This window comes from Salvelinus namaycush, chromosome 24 (genome assembly GCF_016432855.1).
Source record: "Salvelinus namaycush isolate Seneca chromosome 24, SaNama_1.0, whole genome shotgun sequence".
Classification (NCBI taxonomy): Eukaryota; Metazoa; Chordata; class Actinopteri; order Salmoniformes; family Salmonidae; genus Salvelinus; species Salvelinus namaycush.
In genome coordinates, this window is record NC_052330.1 from 5,931,191 (window position 1) to 5,943,401 (window position 12,211).

Consider the following 12,211-nt stretch of genomic DNA (forward strand, 5'->3'; position numbering starts at 1 on the left):
GACGTAAATAACTTACAGAGGAAACAAGATAATACAGGCCAAGTGTGATAATACACACCACCGTTTGAAATATACTGGACAGATATTAGACAGCGAGGGAAGCTTACTGTACAAAGGACTACATTTGAGTTTGACGTGTGCAAAAGCCCAGCAATTCCCTGCAACCTGGGAAGTGTGCTGTGCAGAGGGGAAACTTTCAGCGGACTCTTACTGTGAGAAAGTCATAACGTTCATGTGTTGGAAGTCATGCTTGTGATCAAAGAATACATCTCGCTTTTACCGTTACATGGCCAAGACATGAACCTATGTACTTCAACAGTGTATCTACTGAAATGAAAAATAAGAATAATATAAAGTTGAAGTCGGAAGTTTACATACACCTTAGCCAAATACATTTAAACTCAGTTTTTCACGATTCCTGACATTTAATCCTAGTAAAAAATTTCTGTCTTAGGTCAGTTAGGATCACCACTTTATTTTAAGAATGTGAAATGTCAGAATAATAGTAGAGAGAATGATTTCTTTCAGCTTTTATTTCTTTCATCACATTCCCAGTTGGTCATAAGTTCACATACACTTAATTGGTATTTGGTAGCATTGCCTTTAAATTATTTAACTTGGGTCAAACGTTTCGGGTAGACTTTCAAAAGCTTCCCACAATAAGTTGGGTGAATTTTGGCCAATTCCTCCTGATAGAGCTGGTGTAACTGAGTTAGATTTGTAGGCCTCCTTGCTCACACACGCTTTTTCAGTTCTGCTCACAAATTTTCTATGGGAATGAGGTCAGAGCTTTGTGATGGCCACTCCAATACCTTGACTTTGTTGTCCTTAAGCCATTTTGCCACAACTTTGGAAGTATGCTTGGGGTCATTGTCCATTTGGATGACCCATTTGCGACCAAGCTTTAACTTGCTGACTGATGTCTTGAGATGTTGCTTCAATATATCCACATAATTGTCCTTCCCCATGATGCCATCTATATTGTGAAGTGCACCAGTCCCTCCTGCAGCAAAGCACCCCCACAACATGATGCTGTCACCCCTGTGCTTCACGGTTGGGATGGTGTTCTTCGGCATTCTTCGACCAAAGTATGTTCATCTCTAGGAGACAAAACGCGTCTCCTTCCTGAGCGGTATGACGGCTGCGTGGTCCCATGGTGTTTATACTTGCGTACTATTGTTTGTACAGATGAACGTGGTACCTTCAGGCGTTTGGAAATTGCTCCCAAGGATGAACCAGACTTGTTGAGGTCTACAATTCTTTTTCTGAGGTCTTGGCTGATTTCTTTTGATTTTCCCATGATGTCAAGCAAAGAGGCACTGAGTTTGAAGGTAGGCCTTGAAATACATCCACAGGTACACATCCAATTGACTCAAAATATGTAAATTAGCCTATCAGAAGCTTCTAAAGCCATGACATCATTTCCCCAGCTGTTTAAAGGCACAGTCAACTTAGTGTATGTAAACTTCTGACCCACTGGAATTGTGATACAGTGAATTATAAGTGAAATAATCTGTCTGTAAACAATTGTTGGAAAAATTACTTGTGTCATGCACAAAGTATATGTCCTAACCAACTTGCCAAAACTATGGTTTGTTAACAAGAAATTTGTGGAGTGGTTGAAAAACGAGTTTTAATGACTCCAACCTAAGTGTATGTACACTTCTGACTTCAACTGTACATGAGGAGAAGAGTATGTGTGTTTCTTTGATAGAAGCATACATTCAAACAATGTACAAAAAGCCAAACCCAAACCAAGAAGAGCGTGGTTAACCCCACACCACTCTGTTTTCCTACTGGCCAAATGGAAACTTTAAATTAGATCATCGCCGTGCACAGAAAAACCTTACTGCTTCTTCTTGCACTCTGTCGCTTGATCGACAGCAAAGTCTGACGTGTTGATGTATCCTTCTGCTTTCTCAGCATGAGGATTATATGTCGTGACAAGACAAGTGAATGCTTGGTTGGAAAAACATTGCCTGGGAGAATAGTACACATTACTGTTTTAAGCTTTGAATACTACACAAGCCATTCTCATCCAGTTATTTTGCCGGTGTCTGCCATGACTGTCAATAAGGGCATACATTTCTGTATCCCCTAAACTAAAGCACTGAAATTTAGCTGATAAAATGTCTACTGACTCAGCCCCAACACTCAATGACATAACACAACTCACCATCTGATAGGTATACCAGTAAAGGGAGGTCATCTTCAGAACAAACCAGTAGTCCTTCCATTTGGTTCCCAGGAAGCCGTTGCGCTCCTTCTTCCTGTAGAGCCAGTCCTGGCAGTCCTGACCCAGCTCCTTCACAGACAGCCTGCGCTGGCTCATTGCTGCATCATTTACAGGTATGGGCCCTACAGACAGGCTCAGGAACAGACAAACAGACACAACTACATGTCCCTCCTCATTAAGGCATTAAGTAATTGAAACCTTGTGACTATATCATCCAGACCTTTAGTTGAGATAAAACAATTGACCGTCTAGATAAAGTAGCGCATTGTTTTTTTAGTACAAAAATTGATTCTATTAATTAAATAGGGGGAAAAAACGCTGAGAAGTATTGATCCGGCCTCCATTTCACCTCCAAACTATGTCCTGAAGGTAAAGTGGCAGGAGAGCTTGATCCAGGGAGGAGAGATGCACAGGAGAACATACAGCAGCATTCTAAATCTGGAGGCTTTAGTCACAACAGTTCATACAGACTCTCGGAATGACAACAGGCTGCAAATAAAGAGCAATTCTGTATACTTGCGCAACAGTGTAAAAGACAACACATTACACACACGTTCACATTTTCTCAAGAGATGCCGAAAGAAAGAAATCCTATTTCTCCACTCCTGTTCCCAAGACAAAATTAACATTTGTTGAATAATTTCACTGCAAGAAATGCATAATTCTGCAGGAGTTAATATGATAATAGACTACATGTGAGACGTAATAGACCTACAGTCAGTGTCCAGATTTCAGTTACTATTCCATTTAACACACATGAATTTAAATGAGACGCACCGGTTTGTGTCAAGAACGGCAATGCTGCTGGGTTTCTCACACTCAACAGTTTCCCGTGTGTATCAAGAATGGTCCACCACCCAAAGGACGTCCAGACAACTTTGGGAAGCTTTGGAATGTTGACTCCAACGCTTGACACCTTGTAGAGTCCATGCCCCGATGAATTGAGGCTGTTCTGAGGGCAAAGGGGGGGTGCAACTCAATATTAGGAAGGTGTTCTTAATGTTTGGTATATTTAGTGTATTTGAGGTTAATCAGAATAACGTTACCTGCAAGAGCTCAAGTTAAGACTACATTCTAGGCAGTGGTTTTCAACCCGGTGTACTGCAGGTGGTCTGCGATTTGTTGTTGATTTTTATTTTATTTTTCTTCCTAAAATAACAGTTTGTAGTGAGTATTATAAGCAATTTTACATTACTTTTCGCAATGAAATTAGTTTATAATAATATGCTTTAATTTGTTACAGTCAATGCTAAAATGGACTACATTTGACCGGCAAGATATTTTATGTTAAAAAATTAAATAAAACTGACTGCCAATGGTGATCCTCAATAGCATGACGGTGATTTCGTGGTCCTGGAACAGAAATGTTTGTGAATCGCTGCTCTAGGGACAAATAGGAGTGAAAGGAGCTGACTGCAAGGGTGAATTGAGAGAAGTCCTATAACAATTAGGTCCCTAGTCCAACTATACTGAACAAAAATATATAAAACATGCAAAGTGTTGGTTCCATGTTATATGAGCTGAAATAAAAGTTCCCAGAAATGTTCCATATGCACAAAATACTAATTTCTCAAATAATGTTGTGCACAAATTTGTTTACATCCCTGTTAGTGAGCATTTCTCATTTTACATTGACATTTGAGTCATTTGGCAGACACTCTTATCCAGAGCAACTTAATGAGTGCATATATTTTTTCCCCATACTTTGCCAAGGTAATCCAGCCACCTGACAGGTGTGACATATCAAGAAGATGATTAAACAGCATGATCATTACACAGGTGCACCTTGTGCTGGGGGCAATAAATGGCCTCTCTAAAATGTGCAGTTTTGTCATGCAACACATTAAGTTGCCACAAAGTCTACATTTTTGAGGGAGCGTGCAATTGGCATGCTGATTGCATGAATGCCCACCAGAGCTGTTGCCAGAGAATTTAATGTTATTTTCTTTACCATAATCCGCCTCCAATGTCGTTTTAGTGTGCACGCTGGAGAAGTGCACTCTTCACAGATTAATCTAGGTTTCAACTGTGCTGGGCAGATGGCACACAGCATGTATGATGTCGTGTGGGCGAGCGGTTTGCTAACGTCAACATTGTGAACAGAGTGCCCCGTGGGGGTTGGGTTATGGTATGGGCAGCCATAAGCTACAGAAAACGGACACAATTGCATTTTATCTATGGCAATTTGAATGCACAGAGATATCGTGACGAGATCCTGAGGCCCAGTGTCATGCCATTCATCCGCCGCCATCACCTGATGTTTCAGCATGATAATTCACGGCCCCATGTCGCAAGGATCTGCACACAATTCCTGGAAGCTGAACATTTCCCAGTTCTTCCATGACCTGCATACATACCAGACATGTCACCCATTGAGCATGTTTGGGATGGGCTGATTCGACGTGTACGACAGTTTGTTCCAGCTCCCGCCAATATCCAGCAACTTCGCACAGCCATTGAAGAGTGGGACAACATTCCACAGGCCACAATCAACAGCCTGATCAACTCTATGCAAAGGAGATGTGTCGCTGAACGAGGCAAATGGTGGTCACACCAGATACTGACTGATCCCTACCTTTTTTTTAAGGCATCTGTAACCAAAAGATGCAAATCTTTATTCCCAGTAATGTGAAGTCCATAGATTAGGGCCTAATGAATTAATTTCAGTTAACTGATTCCCTTATAAACTGTAACTAAAAATATATGAAATTGTAACATGTTGTGTTTATTTTTTTGTCCAGTTTATATGAGAGCATGTTGTGTCTGTAAATTCATGCAAACAGTTAATTGTGGCAGGTTGGACAACCAGCAGTGATATATAGACCAGTAACCCCCCCCCCCAAACAACAGTACATGTTTTTGTTGTGGCACTGGACAAGCACACGTGATTCTACTTGTCAACTAATCATCAAGCCCTTGACAAGTTGAATCAGGTGTTTTTCCCCCAGGGCTACAAAAAAAAGTGCCATTGGCGGTAGTCAAGCACCGGAGTTGGGAAACACCGTTTTAGACACAGCTCTACTTGCGTTAGGCTAACGCAGGTTAATTCAACTCCTACCCTACGAGGTCCGGAGCCTGCTGGTTCTGTTCTACCTGATAAGTAATTGTACACCTGGTGTTCCATGTCTAAATCAGTCCCTGATTAGAGGGGAACAATGAAGAAATACTGCGGAACTGGCTTCGAGGTCCAGAGATGAGTTTGAAGGGGCTACAGATTGAAAACACCTTTACTCATAAGAAAAAAACGAAGATACCTTAATTTTAGCCTAGATTTGTGACAGGGGGTCATTGAATATGAACGCAGTGTGTTATTTAGATATAATACAAAAAATACAAAAGGATAAAAATACCCTGCCACCTATTAACCCTCATAAAAAAACACCACCGCATTCCACTATTTTAACCCTATCTAATCCTACACCAGACCGACGGCCTGGAGACGGGACACTACCATTCAACACCCCCTGGAACTCTTCTGCAGTAAAATCTCCTAATCCCAACTACTTCTCTGCAGCTGCCACCACAACATCTATTTCCTGTGACTTACATTCCATTTCTGTGGTACAGATGATAACCATGGCTATGAACGCTAAGAAACCAACCTTACTGAAGCACATATTATTCTCATCACTCTCTATTGGCCTACGTCTACTCACAGGAATTCTCTCAGGTACCCTCGCCCTGTACCCTCTTCCTCTACTGCTCTTATCACTGCCTTAGCATACGACAACTTCTGTACTACTCTGATCTTGGCTACCTCAACCTGTCTTTCTCTCACCGGACACATCTGATCTCCAGCACCATGAGTACCCCTACAGTTAACAAACTTTCCCCACCGATACTACACTTTCCTTTGTCTCATGCCCTCCTGCACACTTCTCACATCTAGGAATCTCCCTCCTACACACTGCTGCAACATGACCATAAGCTTGGCACCTAAAACCACGTAATGGTTTTGGGACAAAAGCTCTCATGGGATAACTGACACATCCTAACTTTACTTTGTTTGGTAAAGACAGCATCAAAACTCAGCAGGGCATACAGTGTCTTCTCCGTTTCATTACCCTCTCCACCGGGTCTGCGTCGCACCAAACGGCGGGCGTCACAGTCACAGTCAACATTTTCAGTTGATCCTCCTCAACACTTAATGCCAGCCCAGTTCTCACTACTTTCAATGGCGCACTGACAACACATATGGATCAGCCAAAAGGCAAGGATCCGTTCTTTCCAAAAATCTCACTCCCACTGGGCCAGAATCTTCTTTATCATCATTGGGACATTGAGGCTCGACCTAGGCCGTCTTCATCACACCGGCCACCCCTAGTCATTCATACTCACTCTAGTCAGATTCAGTTTCGTCTGCCACCCAACTGTTGGGATTTATCTAATGTCCTCTCTTTGACTTCAGCATGGTTCTCCTTCCGCTTTTCACTCATCCGCTCAACAATGTCAACAACCCGATCACCTAGTCCAGAGAAGGTATTTAAATATAGCCCACTAATCTACTATCTCTGCCTAGGCTATCTTTTAGCTTATGGAGTTGATCAGTAATTGTATGTGATTTATGTATAAAATGCAACTCCATAAATTCAATCACATATTATTCTTAATCTTGTATTTGGTTCAAAATTTCTCAGTTGCTGTTTTGTCATCGGCCACTGGGTGTCGCCGTAGCTCTTAAAGTCTGCATACTGCCGGTAGGCTACGAGGGACACGAGAATCAAATTAATGCAGGTTGAAACACATAGGCCTTACTCTTCAGGTATATGATCACACTACATTACATGCATTCCTCTCAAAATATACTTTATCTGGGATTTGTGCTCCATTTTGAAACTTAACCCCTTTCCAGTTGTGGGCTGCCTGTCTGACCTGCGTAGTGTATAACAGTGAGTTAGTAAGCCTAAATCCTTGATTCCAGACCAGGGGCGTTTCTAGGATTTGAAGATATTGGGGGCTTAGCCCAAAGCCAGTATGGGGGTCCAGGGGCATTCTCCCCCGGCCCCCCCCAAAAAATTATTTCAACAGCTGAAGGCATGAATTTGGTACACTTTGAGATGACCATTGAGAGATTCGAACATTGAGAGATTAGATGTTTTACTGATAACTTTCACCTTCCCATCTGCCACAGCAGACACTGCCAGTACTCAATTACAGTAGCTACTGTAGTTCTCTGTACTCCGGAACACTCTCTACCCTCTACTCTGGAACACATACATCTACAGTATATTGCCAAAAAAAACACTCAACAACTTCACACACACACACACACACACACACACACACACACACACACACACACACACACACACACACACACACACACACACACACACACACACACACACAATTACTGTGCAGTAATTAGAATCCATAGAGCAGCTCAAACAGCTCAAACTAGAAAAAGCTCGAACCAAGTTTATTCAGCCCACTGGGTGCTTCAGCTGTGAACACAACATACAAGTCACAAAATCACATATTTATACCCTCCGACCATGAGTCACCTCCTTGTACAGTATGTCTTAGATAAACAATCCTTCTCTGTTGTTAGGCAGAAACTCAGTCGGTTCCTCTTACCGGTATTGTCATGGCCCTGCCTAAGTCTAGGACCCTCATGGGTGTGGAAGTGTGTGTGTATGGGATAGGACTGTAGTCAGATGGTCTTCGGGGTGGGCCCCTATGGCCCCCCTCCCAGCAGCGTCTTCTCTCTTCAACTGTTGACCTTATCTGGAGTTGAGTTCCACATCTCTCGTTGTCCTAGTTCCTAAGCAACTGGCCTGCATTATCAGGAACTGAAACTAGACTGTTGCTATTTGCCTCCTTGATTTTATTCATATTAATATTCAACAATAACAAGTTTGAACAGAATATTAACTTTTGGAACTTCCCCTTATCTCACCCAGTAACTTTCCATACACAAAGTTCCTATTCACCCTTCATTGACCCCCAACATATACATTTCTAAGACATAAAGTAATCAGTAAGTTCTAGTATGGTAACATGAATAAGTATATGTCAAGCCAGAATCCAACAGGTGATACAGTCTAGTGTGTGCTCACCCCTCCTCTGCCTCTCTCCGTCGCTTTCTCTGTCATCTGTTGTTGTATCTCTTCTGCAGTGGTGTAAAGTACTTAAGTAAAAATACTTTAAGGTACCACTTAAGTCGTTTTTTGGGGTATCTGTACTTTACTTGACCATTTATATTTTATACTTTTATTTCACTACATTCCTAAAGAGAATATTGTACTTTTTACTCCATACATTTTCCTTGACACAGTCAAAAGTACTCGTTATATTTTGAATGCTTTGCAGGACAGGAAAAGTCCAATTCACGTACAATTCACGTACTTACCTGGTCAACCCTTCTGCCTCTGATCTGGACGACTCACTAAACACACATGCTATGTTTGTAAATTATATCTGAATGTTGGAGTGTGTCCCTGGCTTTCTGTAAATTAAAAAAAAACAAGAAAATGGTGCAATCTGGTTTGCTTAATATAAAAATTTTAAATGATTTATACTTTTACTTTAACTTTTGATACTGAAGTGTATTTTAAACCAAATACTTTTAGACTTTTGACTTTTACGCAAGTCGAATTTTACTTGGTGACTTACTTTTACTTGAGTCATTTTCTATTAAGGTATCTTTACTTTTACTCAAGTATTACAATTTGATACTTTTTCCACCACTGATCTTCTGTTGCTGTCTCTTAGTATTATATTTGACTTCCTCTTGTCTACCCTCGTTTCTCATCCTGTCCTGGAATATTCAAATGCTTTGTAAACCATGTTTTACTTTTCCACTGTCTGTATTTCACCTCTTATAAATTGTGCAAATAAATACAACTCATTCGAATCTATAGAGCAGCTTGACGTGATGGTCTACCGTGTGCTCAACCCACCTCTGTTCTCTCTCCATCTGCCCTCTTCTGTGTCTTAGCTGTTGCTGTCAAATTCTAATCCAATTTTATTGGTTGCGTACACATATTTTTCAGATGTTATTGCAGGTGCAGCGAAATGCTTATGTTTCTAGCTCCAACCGTGCAGTATACCTAACAATAGAACACAATACAAACAAATCTCCCCAAAATACAAATAAAGAAATTAAGAAATATCAGAATGAGCAATGTCCACAATATACTGAACAAAAATATAAAAGCAACATGTAAAGCGTGGCTCCCATGGTTCATGAGCTGAAATAAAAGATCCCAGACATTTTCCATATGCAAATGTTTTTGCACCAATCTGTTTACATCCTTGTTAGTGAGCATTTCTCCTTAGCCAAGATAATCCATCCACCTGACAGGTGTGGCATATCCAGAAGCTGATTAAACAGCATGATCATGACACAAGTGCACCTTGTGCTGGGGACAACAAAAGGCCATTCTAAAATGTGCAGTTTTGTCACACAACACAATGCCACAGATGTCTCAAGTTTATGGGGTATTGTGTGTAGATTTGATGAGCGAAACATTTTTTTTTCATCCATTTTAGAATAAGACTGTAACGTAACAAAATGAGGAAAAAGTCAAGGGGTCTGAATACTTCCGAATGCATTGTATATATATTTTTTACCATCAAAACCAAGCCCAGGCTTAATGACGCCACTGTTCCAGACTGAATGTGAAATACCGTGTATAGTCCTTTCTGTGATCAAACCGTGTCAGAGCTTTAAGCGACAACAAACTCTGTGATAATTGTGATAATTAGAGAATAATTGCAGAACTTCAAAAATGACTTTTTCTAATTATTGTTAAGAAAGAACAAACAAAAAAGACGCAACCAAAAGTGAATTGCACGTTTTTATTATAGTTTAGAAACTATTACAGAGGTATTCATATTGCAAAGCACTCGCAAAGTCTTGTGAGTTGCTCGACATTTATGCGTAAAAACTTGTCCTATGGAGCGGAAATATATTAAAGAGACCCATTTATTGGAATTACCACACTGATTTCCTCCTTTAAGACAAGCTTCACAGCTCTTCCATATGTTTAGTATGTATGGTTACTCTTGCTAAGGCACTGTGTCTTCCTGGTCATGACATTATGTTATGGTTTCACAGTGAGTCCCACCCAATGATGTATATAAACCCTGGATTGTGTTTTCTATGTATTGGCTATTGAGAGGTGTTGAAGCCACCATTCGGCCATATTGGCACTCCCCAGTAGGAGCAGTCCTCCATAGGAATTGGCAGAATTCTACAGTATTGCAATTAAAGGTTTGAAGGACCAAGGCACTGTATTTAAGTATAAAAAAACACAATGTTTTTAGATGTTTCAATGTTTTATTTCTATGTTTAGCTCCTATAATATAATTTAAAAGTTTTCATTAAGGTGTCTGTAATATAATAAGTGTGTCAAAAACTAAATGTAGACATTAATAAATGCATTTCCATATCTTCCTCAATATTTTTTACAAAGGAGGAGGAATGCCAAGATGGTGGTGTGGTGGCTTCAAAACAGCGCCCCCTGTACGTGTTGAAACACATCTATGGTCACACCTGCTTTATCGAGAACAAGTTAGTGAGATACACGTTTTTTTAAATGTTACCTGAACTTCACAAAAATATGCGCGCACGGACGCTCACTCACTCACACACACACACTCACGTACACACGCACGCACACACACACACACTGACACTGGTTGTTACAGCACTGGATCAAGAGTTTTCCTCATACACACAGTAGCTTAAAAAAAAAGGCCAACTCTGGCAGTTATTTCCAGCGCATAATAACATGGAATACTATGAAGAGGAGAGCACACTAGCTCCAATAGAAATGATAGGCATTGTATCTTTATCAACCTCCAACTGAAATCAAATCAACTTCTGAAAAAGATTGAAACATATTTACAAAGAAGTCTCTAGACAGACACAAACGAAATAACTTAACAGTTTACACATAGGAGAGTTCACCTACAGAAGCAAGGCAAACGTTTCCTAAACCTGAATTATAATCCTTCTCGTGATAAGGAGAATGAGCAGAAACAGAAGCTCCACTGTTTTCTATAATACTTATTTATACTTGGCATTTTCTTTAACCCCCTCCACAAAAGATGGAACACTGTCAGAATCTGTCAGCATATTGAAGCTAAACCAGTTCAAATGTAGCAAGAGATCCAACCCAATGGTCTACCACTACATCATGTGGTGTTGAAATGAAGCAAGACCTTCCGTCAGAGCTTCCAAAGGCTGCTTAGCACTCCAAGTTCCAACAGAACGTTCCAGGTTTGGTACGTGTAAGTCAGAATACTGAGTGGAGAAGCCAGACCATTATTCGATGATAGCAAGGTAAAGGCACTGGGGGGGGGACACGTTCCACAAGGTCGAGGCACTCGTCAATGACTCAGCAGCCTAAGGCGGGCTAGCCAGCCCCCCAGGATTGAAGTGGGTTCCGAAGGAGGATGTTTGGGAGTAGCAGCAGCAGGGATCACAGTCGTAGCTGGGGAATCTTTGGATGATGCCTCCCGGTATGGGATGGTAGTGCTGTTGTGCAGGTCAGCATTGATGAAGCACTGGGAGCCCCTAATGTGGTCGACGCCATGGATCAGCTGGCCAGACCGCCCCTCCAGGGCCCTGTAGGGTAGGGGAAAGTACGGGGCCTCCTCAGAGATGGTGGCGATCCGCTCGTTACTCAGGTATCTGTGGAGGATGTCCTCTCCTGTAGGGGTAAACAGACAGACAGACAGGCATCTCAATCAATCAATGAAATGTATTTAATAAAGCCCGTTGTACATCAGCACTTACACAACACCTGCCGAACCCTCTCTGTTCAAGGTTAAGTCAGTCTAAGAAGGAGTTGAGGCCAAAATCAACAGTGGTTATGCTGGGGCTTACCCTAAAGTTAATGAACAACGACTTAAGAATTCGAGGCACGCAGTCCGAGCCGGCCTCAGTTTGTCCTGCAGAGTAAATAAGCCTGTGAAATGGCAATTCTGATAACAGTAGATTAGCCTCAGTTAGGTTCCGTCCCA

At 41.3% G+C, this 12,211-nt stretch overlaps 1 protein-coding gene across 1 annotated transcript in view; it reads right to left on the reverse strand.

Moving 5' to 3' along the window:
• Nucleotides 1-10,025: 10,025 nt before the first annotated feature.
• LOC120019629 (connector enhancer of kinase suppressor of ras 3-like) overlaps nucleotides 10,026-12,211 on the reverse strand; it is a 42,943-nt gene continuing 40,757 nt past the window's right edge. The window contains exon 13 of the mRNA XM_038962981.1: nucleotides 10,026-11,898. Coding sequence (XP_038818909.1) covers nucleotides 11,576-11,898 — 323 coding nt within the window. The 3' untranslated portion in view covers nucleotides 10,026-11,575. The remainder of the gene's footprint in view (nucleotides 11,899-12,211) is intronic.